The sequence below is a fragment of the Bufo gargarizans genome, chromosome 1 (assembly GCF_014858855.1).
Source record: "Bufo gargarizans isolate SCDJY-AF-19 chromosome 1, ASM1485885v1, whole genome shotgun sequence".
Lineage (NCBI taxonomy): Eukaryota > Metazoa > Chordata > Amphibia > Anura > Bufonidae > Bufo > Bufo gargarizans.
This window is the reverse complement of record NC_058080.1, coordinates 428,427,120-428,443,446: the sequence shown is the minus strand read 5'-3', so window position 1 is coordinate 428,443,446 and position 16,327 is coordinate 428,427,120. Positions and strand designations below refer to the sequence as shown.

General features: G+C 41.6%; 1 protein-coding gene across 2 annotated transcripts in view; it reads right to left on the bottom strand.

The window, feature by feature from the left end:
* The window catches only part of TEK (TEK receptor tyrosine kinase), a 109,838-nt gene that overhangs the window by 43,530 nt on the left and 49,981 nt on the right, over positions 1 to 16,327 (bottom strand). For both annotated transcript variants that reach the window (XM_044271829.1, XM_044271838.1), the window contains exons 2-5: positions 10,858 to 11,169; positions 8,913 to 9,023; positions 5,338 to 5,490; positions 1,540 to 1,671 (exon numbers count right to left, since the gene is read on the bottom strand). In XM_044271829.1, the coding sequence (XP_044127764.1) occupies positions 1,540 to 1,671; positions 5,338 to 5,490; positions 8,913 to 9,023; positions 10,858 to 11,169 (708 nt within the window). The remainder of the gene's footprint in view (positions 1 to 1,539; positions 1,672 to 5,337; positions 5,491 to 8,912; positions 9,024 to 10,857; positions 11,170 to 16,327) is intronic.

Below are 16,327 nucleotides of genomic sequence, written 5' to 3'. Positions count from 1 at the left end.
GCTCATGGACTCACCTTCCATTCTCTCATGTGACAGAACCACTGGTAAACTCATGGACTCACCTTCCAATCTCCCCTGTGGCAGCATCACTGGTAAGCTTCGGCACTCACCTTCCATTCTACCATATGGCAGTATCACTGGTAAGTTCATGGACTTGCCAATTTACATTGTCCCATATGGTACCATCACTGGTAAGCTCATGGATCCACCTTTCATTGTTCCATGAGGCAGCATTACTGGTAATCTCATGGACTAACCTTCCATTCTCCCATGTGGCAGAATCACTGGTAAGCTCATGGACTCACCTTCCAATCTCCCCTGTGGCAGCATCACTGGTAAGCTCAGGCACTCACCTTCCAATCTCCCCTGTGGCAGCATCACTGCTAAGCTCAGGCACTCACCTTCCATTCTCCCATATGGAAGTATCACTGGTAAGTTCATGGACTTGCCAATTTACATTCTCCCATTCTCCCATATGGTACCATCACTGGTAAGCTCATGGATCCACCTTCCATTGTCCCATGAGGCAGCATTACTGGTAATCTCATGGACTAACCTTCTATTCTCGCATGTGGCAGAATCACTGGTAAGCTCATGGACTCACCTTCCATTCTCCCATATGGCAGTATCACTGGTAAGTTCATGGACTTGTCAATTTCCACTCTCCCATATGGTTCCGTCACTGGTAAGCTCATGGACTCACCTTCCATTGTCTCATGTGGAAGCATTACTGGTAAGCTCATGGACTCACCTTCCATTCTCCCATGTGGCAGCATCACTGAAAATCTCATGGACACACCTGGTAGCGATTTGCAGATACAGCTGCCTCCAGCTACACATACTGATAATTCCAGTAGTAGCCAGCTATATATTCTCTAGATATAATTAGCAGACTGGCTTCTCAAATATTCAGCCATGGTTCTTGACATGTTATGGTTCAGCCATTTTGTGGTTTGTGCTTACAGGGACTTGCATTCCTTAACATTCAAAGTCCAAAATTTACCATAAAAAAAAGTGGCTTACCCATGGTTCCACTAATAAACAGTCCCATTGTCCCATTTCTTTGTTTTTGTGGATTTAGCAAAGATTAAAAACTTCCCCAGTTTCGATTTTACACTCCATGTGTCACTCCAGTCCTCGATCCACTCAAAATATTGATGGCAGTACATAAAATTAATGTTTGTTCTCAAGATTCTGCCTACAGCAATGCTGGGCACTCACAAGCAGAGGCAAAGGTACATGATCCAGGCAAGAAGGGCCCCTTACTTTGGGAGCCTAACTCAGGCCTTCCTGAAATTATCTGTGAGTCTGAATCCGTTATAGAAAATGTCCAGTCAATGGGTCTTCAAAAAAAAAAATGTGGATAGCACACAGACTGCAAAATGGAATGCCCATATATCTACTTTATGTAACAAACACCCCATATGATGTCCTTTTGTTCTATTGATGTTAAAATGTTGTAACTGATTTAGTTGATATACTATATCCTTCTGTACCCTAATACTAATGGATCATAAGAACTAAGGAATCACTGCTCACCCATTTCACATGTTGTCCCCATGAATCCTGGAGGGCAAATACATTCCCCTGTGTCCTCATGACAAACACCGCTATTATGGCATTCAGGACAGGTTTTGTTACACCGTGGTCCCCACTTCTGAGCTCCACACCCTGGAATATTAAACGTATGCAATTATATAATGTCATAAATATCTGACTGCATAATCTCATGAAGCTTACACTATGTATAGCAATACACATAGACATCTTTTAGCGCTTACCTTACACCGGCAATATCACCGGACCAAGGTGCCATGATGATTGTGTCACTAGTTTTCATAGTGACGTGACTAAGTTAGCCATATTGTAGTGGATCAGTGTTTCAGAGGATAATCACAGCTGCCCCTCAGTAAATGATCATGTAGGCAGAGCCCCATGCAATCACTAGGATGCATCACTAAGACATACCATGCACATGCAAAAGAGAATAATCCACGTGCAACATAGAATGGTAAAGAGTTAAAGAAGAACAGCTTCCACGTTTTCCCTTCTGAAATACATGTTGGGGGATCGGTTGTACGGTACTGCTTTTGTCAATCTCAGGAATAAGGCTTAGGCTTCTGTGTTCTGGCCGGCAGGTCCGGTAGACAGCGCATAGGTTTTTGTCCGGCTGTTAATCTGCATATTTGCTGGGTAGCAGCCGGATCTCTGACAGACCCCATTACAGGGGGCCAATGCCAGATCTGGAGAAGACCGGCAGGCTGTTCTCTTCAGTGATTGGCTACTTATAAGTAGAATAGAAATCAATATTCCCTCTACGCCCTTGTAGCTAGTGAGCTGGACACTTAGTGACCTGGCACCGATCTCTCTAAGTTAGGTGAAAAAAGAGCAACTAATAATAAGCTATTAAAAAGGGGTTGTCTCACTTCAGCAAATGGCATAGAAAAAGTTAATACGCTGCACTTACTAAAGGATTGTGATTGTCTATATTGGCTCCTTTTCTGGAATGATTCATTTTTCCGACACTGCTCATATCCAGGGGTTATGACCATCTTGCAATACAGGTGGCACATTACAGGAAAAATCTCTGGGCTACACAATGGTTCCCATCCAGGCCACCTTGTATCTGCGCTGCACCAGTAGCTGTAACCCCTGGAGATGTGCAATGTATAATGCGACTGTAAGTCGTGAACGGGGAGGACTCCCCAGTATACAGAAAGGCCACATGGGTTGAAAAGGAAACTTTATACTTTTATTCTTAAAAAATCAAACCTAGGAAACACCACGGAAACAACAGTATGACAATATATGTATTTACAGTTCTAGGGGCACTCACCCTGGTGCTGCGCCACTCACCGGAATATGTAGTGAAAGGTGTTTCCCAATTTAACTATAGACAAGACTGTGTGTACAACTGCCAGAACTATATTATCTCCCCTTAGCGTTATAGATCCGCTGTAGTGTCTGCAGAGCCATCCACCGGTGGCACAGCACAGGGTTTACAAACTTATCACCCGGCAGAGTATCAGACCCAGACCTGCCGGAAACTCTATAGACCAAAACACCACACAGCAATACAGAGATACACAGAGTACCTTATTCTCCAGACGCAAAGTCGCTGTTCATGTCCGACCGGACGAGCCTAACGTAGTGGCGTGCACAGCAGAGCCTACAAGTCGATACTGTGCTGCTGAGAACGAACAAATCTAACTGGTGGCGTGCACACCAGAGCCTACAAGTTGATACTGTGCCGCTGAGTCACCAATGTAGGCCTACACAGAAACAAGTTGATCCTCTACCTTTAGCGTGCACGCTGCTCACAACTTACCAGATCCAGATCTGCTATGGCTCACAGTGGAACCCTTTCTTCCTGAAGTCATCACAGGGAAACTCCTGCTACTGGTATCAGTTGCTGTACGAATTCAGAAATCCAGCACAGCTCCTCAGAAAAACAACCCTTTTCACTGAATAATATATCCTGCAGCACAAACTGAGTCTCTCACTTCCTGCCGCCCTTGAACACAGTCCAGCCAGCTCACAAGGGACACAGCGGCATCTGGTGGCTGGAGTTAGTACTACTGGTAATAACAGTATATAAGTTCCTAACACTGAACTGATGCAGCCTGTGTGTTTCATAGGAGCACCCTGAAAATAATCCCAGTTCACATGAAGGTCTACTTAAGGGTATATCCTCACCCTCTCACATGATGGAAAAATGAATCAAGCTAAGCAAAGGAGGCGATATGGACAATCACAATACATTAGTAAGTGCCTTGTATTAACTTTCTCTACATGATAAATACAATTTACTGAAGTGAGACAACCCCTTTAAGCATCCAGTTATAGATGTATGCAGTATTTAGATAAATAGTTTCATATTGTCCATAGTTTAGACCAGGGTTGCACAACCTTCTCTGGTCCGAGAGCTACATTGTCAAATTCAACCAGTCCAAAGGGTCGTCCAGCAATAAAACCTAAACAGCAGAGGCATTAATAGCATATCAAAGGTATATGCCATAAATGTCTCATAGGGGCCAGTTCTACTTCCTGGATTTCCAACCAAAGGGAGAATAGGGGTGACGTCCTTCCCTGTTCATTCTCCAAAAAAAGGGTACGACCATGAATGCAGCTCTCTCCATTATAGTGTGTGTGACTACCTGAAACAATGAAGTATTTCACTACTCCTAAAACCTACACTGAGAATAGTCGTACTTATGCACGGTGGTCACCTTTTCTCCAGATCTACTCCTTTCTGGAGGCCCACACAGGGGTTAGACTGATCTATGGGAGGACCAGTAAAAGCTACACAGTTAGGACTTGCAAGTTACTGCTCTCAAACTACATGCCGCTTTTCTTTTCTTTGATACAGAAAATACATGTGAACAGCCACCAGACACAGATAAGTATGTGTGTGACCAGATGGTTGGGGCACAGAATGGCATCACAGGCTGCATCTGAATCTGGGCTGCAGATTGTCCACTCTGGGCCATTGAGAAGACAGAATGTTGCCTGTTGGAGTGAAGTGTAGGGGTAAGGTAGTAAAGGTAAAAGGGGTATTCCGATTCGAACAAGTTAGCCCCTATTCACTGGTTAAAGAATAACTATAAGAAAAGTGAGGTTGTGACTAAGGTGGCAATTCCTGGCATTTCTGGCATGTTGAGCTGAGACCAGGAAGGAACAGGAATTGAAGCAGCATCATAATGGCATCAGCAGGGGATTGGTAAATGAGAGTAATGAGAGTAATGTGAAAATGAGTAATATCTAGGATATTGAAAGGGTAATCTTCAAGTTCTCCTGGTGATATGGAGTACAGTCTTTTTCAATTGGCCTTTATTAAAAAAAAATTAACCACTTTGCGCAGCCTTTAGTTTCTCTAGTAGCAGGCACTGAATTTTGGGTTAACGGAGCTGTCAAAAAAATCTAATAAAAAAAGATACAAAATATCCTTCACAATATAATCGTAAATATGTGGCTCTACATCTACAAAACAATAGATGCAAACATAATATATGGACTAAGCCCTCAGTCTAATAATAAAAAAATATTATGCTTGGTATCGCAGCTCAGCTCCATTCACTTCAATTGGCGTGCGCTACGCCATGTGACTGTTGAACATAGCGTCAGTGGCCTAGGCAAAGCTGCAGAATGCTGATGCTCTACCGTGAGTGCCGGTGCCTTCTCAAACAGCTGATTGACAGGGGTCCTGGCTGTCAGACCCTCACTGATCAGATACTGATGACATATCCAGAGGATAGATCATCAGTAAAAAAAACTCTCGGAAAACCCTTTTAAATCCAAAGGCACATCTGCAGTACATACAATAATAGATAAACTTACGTCTGACAATTAATCGGGTCAAAGCAGTGTTAAAGTGATTGCCTCCGATGTAACGCACTAAGTAGGTACTTGCATCACTGGGCTGAACATTTGTTATAGAATATTCCAACAGAGGTGGCACTTCATGCTTTGGTACGGAGTGGAGAAAGGAATCTAAATATATAAAGGAAGATTTAGTAAAATGATACATGACATGACAATGGTATAAAATTCAGATTTTTACAACATAATTACTGTAATAATGTAATTAATTACATTAAATAAAAATTGCTTGTTTGGGGTATTTTCCAGTACAACAGGACTTATAACGTCCCAAGATTTGGGATTGAAATGTTGGTAACTATTCAAAGAACTTAAAGGGGTTCTTCAGGAATTAATTAAATAAAATTACAGAAAATACCTAAATATTGCTTTATTATAAGCACTTTCCCAAATAGCTTTCATAATGTCTTGTTTTCTCTAGGAGGTAAGCATTTCACATGGGCGAGTTTTCCGTGCGGGTGCGATGCGTGCGGTGAACGTATTGCACCCGCACTGAATCCGGACCCATTCATTTCTATGGGGCTGTGCACATGAGCGGTGATTTTCACCCATCACTTGTGCGTTGAGTGAAAATCGCAGCATGCTCTATATTGTGCGATTTTCACGCGACGCAGGCCCCATAGAACTGAATGGGGTGCGTTAAAATCGCATAACATCCGCAATCAAGTGCGGATGCGGTGCGATTTTCACGCACGGTTGCTAGGAAACGATCGGGATGGAGACCCGATCATTATTATTTTCCCTTATAAGATGTTTATAAGGGAAAATAATAGCATTCTGAATACAGAATGCATAGTAAAACAGCGCTGGAGGGGTGATGGACCATGTGATTGGAGCATGTGATCTGACGTCACCACAGGTCATTTAGCCCACAGCTAGTAAAGAAGAGACCGGGAACTATGCGATCAAGAGGAGAAGGTGAGTTAACATTTTTTTTAACCCCTCCAGCGCTATTATACTATGCATTCTGTATTCAGAATGCTATTATTTTCCCTTATAACCATGTTATAAGGGAAAATAATACAATCTTCAGAACATCAATCCCAAGCCCAAACTTCTGTGAAGAAGTTCGGGTTTGGGTACCAAACATGCGCGATTTTTCTCATGCGAGTGCAAAACGCATTACAATGTTTTGCACTCGTGCGGAAAAATCGCGCATTTTCCCGCAACGCACCCGCCTCTTATCCAAGCCAAAAATAAGACGCCCGTTTGAAAGAGGCCTAAGGGAAACAAAATAGCCGATGCTCTACTAATACAGACAAAACCCACCCTAATAACACAGCTGGGACAGGATACTTCAAAGCTTACATATAACTGATACAGCTGTGTGTGGTAAGGGAGCAATGTGAAAGTACAGAGACAAAGGACAAGGCAGTCTGCTGTGGGGCTCTGGTAATGTAGCAGACTTCAGACAAGCACTGCTACTCATTAGCCACATCCCCCACCCATCTGTCCTCCTCTCTGTACCATCTCTTCCCTCCATATTTTATCAGCTGTATGTAAGATTGTAATTTATGACAGGAAGAGTAGTTAGGAGGGCTGAGAAAGCTCTTTACCTAAGTATCCCCTCCCAGCTATGTTGTTAGGACGGGTTTTGTGTGTGCTAATAGTGCAGTGGCCATTTTATTTCCCCTTATGATTGCCCCCTAGAGAAAAAAAGCCATTATGGGAAAGTGCTTATATTAACATAATATTTAGGAATTTTCAGTAATTTTATTTTATTAATTCCCTGAGAATAAGTTGGTAATAAATGTGCCATTTAATGTGTATGCATAATTTATGCATTTGCTCTTAATCAGGGTGGCTAGATGAATACTGTACGTCATTCTGTAATATCTCACTGGGATTTATAGGTAACATTCTTGAGGCCATGGCAGAGCAAAACCATGTGTTGCCATATCTGCAATGTGCTGTATTATGTAAACATGGAGCAGCGGAATGAAGAAGTGATGAAAAAGGGCCAGTGAAGTGGACTATGAACATAGTTCCATTCCAACAATAAGGGTATGTCTACGCTGAGTTTTTTTTCTGTGCTGATTTCAGTGCAGATCCTGTGCTTTAAATCTTCCTCTGACTAGAAGTAATAAATGAACTGGCAGCAGTCTGCAATAAAGGTCCAGCTGGGTGTTACCTGGCAGCTCTGATTGGATAGTGTTGGACTGTGCAGGTACACCCCCAACTAGTAACGCCCAGTTGGAACTTTATTGCAAATTGTTGGCAAGTCATTTATAACTTCTAACAGGAATAATGTAGGAATGCCACAACATGACAAGAATACAGTGCATTTGGAAAGTCTTCAGACTATCACTTTTTTCACATTTTTCATGTTGCAGCCTTCTGCTAAACTGAAAAAAATTAAGCTTTCCTCTATAAATCTGCACTCAATCCCCCTTAATGAGAAAGTAAAAACTGAATTTTAGAAATGTTTGCAAATTTATTAAAAAGGAAAAACCAAAATATCCTTTGCTATGACACTTGAAATTTAGCTCTGGGGCCTTTCATTTCTCTGGTTGCTTGATCGGAGTCCACCCGTAAATTCAGTTGATTGGACAGAATTTTGAAAGGCGCTTCCCTGTCTATATAAAGTCTTATAGCTGACATTACACAGTAGAGCAAAAAGAAAGCCATGAGGGGGGAATAACTGTCCATAGAGACCAGAGACATGATTGTGTGAAGGCATAAATCTGGAGAAGGGTACAAAAAAATTCTGCTCCACTGACTCTTTTTAGAGCCGAATGCCCACCAAACTAAGTAATTGGAGGAAGAGGGCTTTGGTAAAAGAGGTGACCAAAAACCCAATGGTCACTCTGGCTGAGTTCCAAAGATCCTGTGTGCAGATGGGAAAAACTTCCAGAAGGTAAACCATTACTGGTTTACCTTCCAACAATACAATGACCCTAAACACACAGCCAAAACAACATAGGAGTGCCTTAGGGCCAACTCTGTGAATGTCCTTGAGTGCACAAGTCAGACCCTTGACTTGAACCCAATCGATCATCTCTAGAGAGAACTGAAAATGGCCGTCTACTGACTGTCCCCATTCAACCTGATAGAACTCGATTCAATCTGCAGAGAAAAATGACAGTAAATCCCAAATCCGGGTATGCAAAAATTTGCAAAGATTTTGAACATTCTGTTTTTACTTTCTCATTATGGGGTATTGAGAACAGAATGAAAATGTGAACTTTTTTTTTCCTTTTTAGCACAAGGTCGCAACAAAATAAAATATAAAAAAAGAGAAAGGCTTTCTGAATGCATTGTAGATGCTCCAGCATTTTTTTTTTACTTGTGCAATACAAGTAGTTACTAAAACAGACATTTTGGAAGAGGTGACAGGTCCTTTTTAAGTAATGCTGGGAGCTATGTTAAAAATTTTCTGCAAATGTTTCCATATTAGATATAACAGTCTCTGTCGCATGCCCATGGCTTAATCGTGATCCAGAATAATAGAAAAATTCTGGTCTAAACTGTTAATAATGAATTTATCTGGGGGCTCAAGTGTAACAAGTACAAGTACTAGGTGACTGACTCACTGTTCTTGTAGAATACAGCGTCTTCATCCTTTGGAAACTTCTTCACAAAACTTAGTGTCACGTTGTCTCCTCTACTTGCAGTGACAGTCAATGACGTTGGATTAAAGGAAGCTAGAAAATCATGTAAATCAGAAAATTCATGTGACTAAGTCTGTTGACATATGTAAATCACTGATTGCTGCATACTCTCAGGGTAGGTTCACATAGGAGGCAAACAACTCCGGTAGTCTGTTCCGGTAGAGGAACAGACTACCGGATATACTGCAGCACACTGCAGTATCCCCATTGGCTATAATGGGATACGACCGGGATCCAGCTGCTCTCCAACATACAGGAAATGCCAGCTTTTGGCGTACATATATCATTGAATCATTATAGTCTGTGAGGATCTGGTGGTGTGTGGCAGTATCTGGCTATGCCAGATACGGTAAATCGGATAATCTGTTCCTTTGGTGGAAAGACTACTGCAGTTGTTGAATGAAAAGGTCATCATCATCAGTCTATTAGTCCCAAAGCCTCTTCTATTCATAGAAACTTAGAAACTTGGTCATCAGATCTCATATTTACTACAGGGAATTTGAAATATCAGTGATATTTTTTTTAAATGGATTGTCTCTGATAGGACAGCTCCTTTCAGAATGCAGTTTGACTCCTGGCAAACTTCTCATTTTAGGGCAGTGGTGGCGACCCTATGACACCGGTGCCAGTGGGCACCCGCACCCTGGAAAAAATCTATGGTGTACCAATATGCCTTAGACTTTTCCTTCCATTCATCAGCGCAGGCTATGAACAGCAGAGGCAGCTTATTAAATGCAGGCAGGCCATTATAGCTAAATGAAAATGGAAGATATACTATATTGGTATTCAGGTTAAATTGCCATATTGGCACCTTGCAATAAATAAGTGGGTTTTGAATTGCAGTTTCAGGGCTTGCCTTTTCTGTCCCTACATTACCCTTGCAGCATCCGGGTAAATGTAGTATTATATGATGATGACAGAAAGGATTTTAAATTAATTTTAAGATTTTTTCCAAAAAGTTGGATTTTATTCAAATCAGAAACTTTTGTTTCTTTTGATTTGTTTAGTATGATTCACTGTTAATGGCATCCTCCAGTTTACAGGTAGGAAGACAGCACAGCAGGACAGGTTAGATGAAAGAGGATCACATGAACCTTGTTGGCTCCTTGGCCAGTGGCGTGGGCGGGGAAGGGGCCAGGCTGGCAGGCCCATCGAGTTCACCATTACGCCTGATTTAGAGATAGAAATCTTACCATTTAGAATTGGCACTGGATGCGCCGAAGTTATGTAGAGGCCGGCACCTCTACTTAACTTTGGCAATCCACCAACAGCTTTAGGGCTTATCAAGACCAGCGTCTAAAACCAACAGTGCATTGTGTTATTAAAAGGCTGTTTGTTACCTCCGCCTTCTATCCATTTACCCATAACCACACATGTTGCTGTCGTTATGACATTAATAATACTGTCTTGGCTTTAAATAGCTTAAAAGAGCTAAAAATAGTCGTAGGAGACCTCAGAGTGTCATACATGACTTTCAGAGCAATCAGGCACTTTCGATTCAGGACAATTTTATTCAGAACCACACAAGCTGACAATCGATTTGTGCAAATCAGATACGAAACAAATTTCAAGAAATTTCAAAAGCTGGGAACTGGGAAGCAACATCTTCTATTGTTACATCCTAATTCTCTAATAAAGAATATGGACAGGGGTAGTGTTAATAAGAAGACCGGTTCAACATTACAACATCTTCCCCCACAGCATGTAAGATCAGGAGGCTTAGGACTACTGAAATCCTACTTTCCATTGAATGCTGTAAAAATAAAAGGCATCACTTTAAATTGATTTTACATATCCCTAGAAAAACATTTGTGAACATGAACATCAGATACTGTTGAGAATTTAAGAAAATAATGAAATTAGTTACCTTGTGCAGACATTTTTAAAGTCCGTATCCGTGTCACGGTCTCCTGTGATTTCCACTCACAGTAGTAGGCTCCAATGGCGTCATTTGTCTTTTCTTTTTTCCAGATGACTTTCTTTACTGACCTCCTTTGTTCATCCTGAATGACTTCTAGAGGATCCTGAAGCTTATTTACAACTGCTTCAAAGTCTCTTGCAATCGCAATTGTCTCTGGAGAACTCCACTGAGGGGCAATACAAGTCATAGCGGTTTCAGAATTTGGAATTAATGGAAGGGAATTCACTAAAATCAGGTCTCTTAGGGCTTCCACTCCACCTAAAAAAATGATATATTACTGTAATATTTATGATAGAAATGAATAATATTACTACAGTATCTAATATAAAGCACTTTTAGAGAAGTTTACATTTCAGAGTGTTTGGAGACTAGCTACTTTGATGTCTCCCATACATAGCAAACATAGTGTAGAGGAGATACTGCTTTTCACTCTCTCTGTAGCATCATGGAGGACAATATACAGCAATAATGAGCAGTGTAGTTATGAATCCAGGACTAGGGTGAGATAAACACTACAACTAGCAGTAGCATCTCTGTCTATGTCTATTGTCTTATCTCACTCTGCAGCTGCTTCCTCTTCACCATTTTCCTCTCCATAAATTTCTATAGACAGCATGTAACCTGATTCCTTATTGAGCTAGAAATCAGTTTGGTTGGGAAAAATTGATTTTTAGAAGTGAATTGAGCATAAACGATCAGCTCAGGAGGGGGGGGGGGGAGTGTAGAAAGAGCTTGTAGCAGTGAGCAAGTTTAGTTTGGCTGGTCATCACAAGAATTTATTTTGGTACATTCCACAAGAAATTCAGCCTATTGTTTTAAAAATGGATTTCCCTGAAGTCCAGGAAGCATACATTATTATGATAACTGAAATAGTTAAAATTTTACGAAAATGTATTCCATGTATTTTTTTTCTGTACAGTCAATATGGTAGACATTATTGTGTGCATTGCTTTCACTATACAGAGTCCCATTCCATTTCACACACTGGTATGACTAGATGAAAAGGTAGCTGCCAGATGCTTTGGGCATGTATTGCTAAGCTATATTGGAATTTATTGTTCTATATACATCATAAAACGTATTTCAAGTTCCACTGTTTAATGCATTGGTTATCATAAAAGTAAACTGGGCATATGGCTAGGCAATGTCAGACTGGAGTACACTGGATTCACCAGTGGAAATGATTTAACAGGCTGTTATCAGTTTATATAGAGCTGATGAATGTGCTATGTTAGACTTGGTTTACATGTGTGCTAAAGGTAATCTGGAAGTATTTACAGCAGTATTTGTCAGTCCAAAAACTGGCATGTCTGCTGAAAAGCTACCAGATCCCAGTATAGTCAATGGGGATCTGGTGGTGTGTGGCAGTATGCTGGTTACAGTAACTCCAGTAGTCTGTTCCTCTGCCAGAACAGACTACCGGATTACCTTCACCACAGATATGACCTTAGTCTAATCTATTTCCTAAACTATGCCAATATTCATAGTCAGGCTTTTCTTCACCCGGGGCAGTTTCACTTTTGTACCCAAGTCCAGTTTAAAAAATAACCCAGTCAAGGCAAAGTGGATTGTTGGAAACGCTCCCCGCCCCCCCCCCCCCAGAGTGTTGCCAACCGTCGAGAAATTTCAGGAAAGTCTGTAAAAATAGGTGATTTTTTTTTTCCAGTGTTCGTTAAAAAATATATATATATGTATCCGTGATTTTTTTGCGATTGGTGGTACTGGAATAGATTATTTTGGTGATACTTATAATCATTTTACAGCTCACAGTAAATGCTGGTAATGAGTTCTTATCAGTATAATGAGCTACAGACATTGATTACTTATAATATTTATCATCCATTATGGTTTTCCAATTCGCCCATAAAAAATATTGGCTCTCTGTAATGTTGGGATAAGTTGTCCAGAAAAAAGGAAAATTCTGGTTGGCAACCCTGTCCACACCCACCAGCACCCAGCACTAATAGCTAGCCTAGTGACCCTGCATACGTCCTTTCATTATCATTGAGTATGTGTAAATTAACTCTAGCAAGGGATTGCCTCCACTGTCTTATCAAAATGAAATTCTCTTCTGCAGAACCCTCAGAGACCATCTGTGTCACAATCTGGGCCCACGGGAGGATCTATGATACTGCGGTTTAAGCTAGGACAGTTTAGAGGTAACACAGAAACTAGATTATATCAAGTACAAACAAAACAGGAGAATGTATAAAAATGCACATCCACACATATAGTATACAAAAATGTAAACCCTTTATTAGAGCCAAAGAAATCAATTAAAATCCTGCCTGTACAGATAAACCAAGACATGGTCCATGATCACACATAGCCAAGGTCTAAGCAAAACCCCATCGTTTGTATGCATCTCTGTGTACAATATTACACAGTAGCAATACAGTAAATCCACATGGTGTAATAAAAAAAACAACTGATCATATGTCCTCCAGTGTGGTATTACCAAAAATACCCTATTAAAAAGAGCATGTTAAAGGTAAATAGTAATAGTCGAGGAGAGAGGGGCTTACACCAATCACCCGTAAACTAGACTGTGGTACTTTATTCAGTTTCACTTTCTAATTTGCTAGTTGGTTCTTTATTTAACCAATAAAAGGAAGCTGGTAGAATGTACTTCAGACAGGAAGACCCTCATTGGGTGCAAGAGGTAAGTAGGGGGTGAGGTTATTTGGGCTTATTATGCCTGTTATGGGAGGCACTGTGGCTGTTATTGTGACTGCTATTGAGGGACTGTAGCTGATATAGTGGCACTGAGGTTTGTTATAGTGGGTAATCTATGGCTGTCATGGGGTATGTGTTTCAGACGTGGGGAGTCAATAATCCATGTCAGAACTGGAGGAAACCTGGGGCAGATGGAAAGAATGGGAAATTGAATGAATACAATGAGTGATGAGATGTTGGATTGAGTTGTCAGTTATTCTTCCTGTGACTAAGTCTGATTAGTAAGATTATTTCCTTGTCCTGTGTGTGATGATAATATCTGGTGATGTCGCAGTAGTGTTAATTATATGTGAAGGTACATTATACATATTTAGCATGGATTAATTTGTTTGGGACTTATCGTATTCCTCATGAGATAACCTTGACTCCAATGATGCTGCTGTTTCCCTCCCCTCTTTAACCAGTGCCACGAGGTGCCAAGCAAGGTGCAGATACATTTTGCAGTGGCTATTGCATCAGTGGCATAACTAGAAATGACTGGACCCCACAGCAAATTTTTGAACAGCCCTCCTCAAGAGCTTCTTTGCAACCCCCACTGTCAAGATTGCTCTCTCAGACAAGGCCTATCATCTGCTACAGTATGTCTGTTTCCTACAGTGTCAATGTTATTGTATAATACTGTTGGGGAGGACCTGACAATAAAATATTTAAGTCTTCCTCCTGGGTGGGCCTCTTCTGAGTTCAGTCCGTAAAGCAGCCGCTTCCCCTGCTTCCCCTATTGCTATGCCCTTGTATTGCATATTACCAGTCTATGTGACAAGAAAGTGACCACTGTGTGTAGATTACCAGTCTATGTGACAAGAAAGTGACCACTGTGTGTAGATTACCAGTCTATGTGACAAGAAAGTGACCACTGTGTGTAGATTACCAGTCTATGTGACAAGAAAGTGACCACTGTGTGTAGATTACCAGTCTATGTGACAAGAAAGTGACCACTGTGTGTAGATTACCAGTCTATGTGACAAGAAAGTGACCACTGTGTGTAGATTACCAGTCTATGTGACAAGAAAGTCACCACTGTGTGTAGATTACCAGTCTATGTGACAAGAAAGTGACCACTGTGCAGTAGTTATTAACCCCTTTCAGCAGTCCCCCCTTTACGGTAGTTATTAACCCCTTTCAGCAGTCCTCCCTTCACAGTAGTTATTAACCCCTTTCAGCAGTCCCCCCCTTTACAGTAGTTATTAACCCCTTTCAGCAGTCCTCCCTTCACAGTAGTTATTAACCCCTTTCAGCAGTCCTCCCTTCACAGTAGTTATTAACCCCTTTCAGCAGTCCCTCTTCAGTGAATGGAGGACTGCTGAAAGGGGTTAATAACTACTGTGAAGGGCCTAGCCGTCTGGGCAACCCCACAGATCATCCGCCACCCCCCTTGTACTTTAACCCCTTTCAGCAGTCCCGCCTTCACAGTAGTTATTAACCCTTTTCAGCAGTCCCCCTTCAGTGAATGGGGGCTGCTGAAAGGGGTTAATAACTACTCTGAAGGGCCTAGCCATCTGGGCAACCCCAGAGATCATCCCCTCAGTAATCCGTATCCTGCAGTAACAGAACTTTAAATCGGAGCTCATCTCATTACTATCTTACACACTCAGCTCCAGTAACAGGCAGTGTGGGCGGCGCTCACTCACGGACGTCACGCGCCTGCGCCGCATGGTGCGAGGAGCAGGCGCGTGACATCAGTGATCGAAGCGCTGACCGCACTGCATGTTTCCGGAGCTGAGTGTGTGAGATAGTAATGAGATGAGCGCTGATTTAAAGTTCTGTTACTGCAGGATACGGATTAGGATTACAGTTTATAAATGTAAACTCCTGTGAGTGGCGGGGCTGGTGTAGAGTAGCGCAGGAGAGTCAGAGCAGCCGGCCCTGCCAGCATAACATTCGGGGCACTGGTCAAAACATCCGGGGCTCAAGCCCCGAATGTTTTGACCTAATGACGCCCCTAACCATAGTTACCATAGTAAGGAAGCAGTTTGTCCTTTTGCTTACACAATTATGTGCACACAGATAATACTTCCTCCCTGTCTAACCCTGTCAAGCTACAGATTCTCTTATTCATTTACACAGTACTAAGCCCTAAAATAAAAAAATTAATATTTTAGATATGAAGCAGCTTTTATTACAAATGAGAACGGGATTATATCTACAGGTAACTGTGAACTGGCAAAATGACAAATGGGTGTTGAAATTATTTAACAAGCTCTTGAATTTACTATTACATCAACATCAGACCACACATGAAGTACTGTGTACAGTTCTGGGCTCCTGTGAACAAGGCAGACATAGAAGAGCTGGAGAGGGTCCAGAGGAGGGCAACTAAAGTAATTACGGGAATGAGGGGACTACAGTACCCTGAAAGATTATCAACATTAGGGTTATTCACTTTAGAAAAAAGACGACTGAGGGGAGATCTAATTAATATGTATAAATATATCAGGGGTCAGTACAGAGATCTATCCCATCATCTATTTATCCCCAGGACTGTGAAAGAAGGTTTGTACACAAACATAGAAAAGGATTCTTTACGGTAAGAGCAGTGAGACTATGGAACTCTCTACCTGAGGAGGTGGTGATGGCGAGTACAATAAAGGAATTCAAGAGGGGCCTGGATGTATTTCTGGATTGCAATAATATTACAGGCTATAGCTACTAGAGAGGGGTCGTTGATCCAGGGAGTCATTTA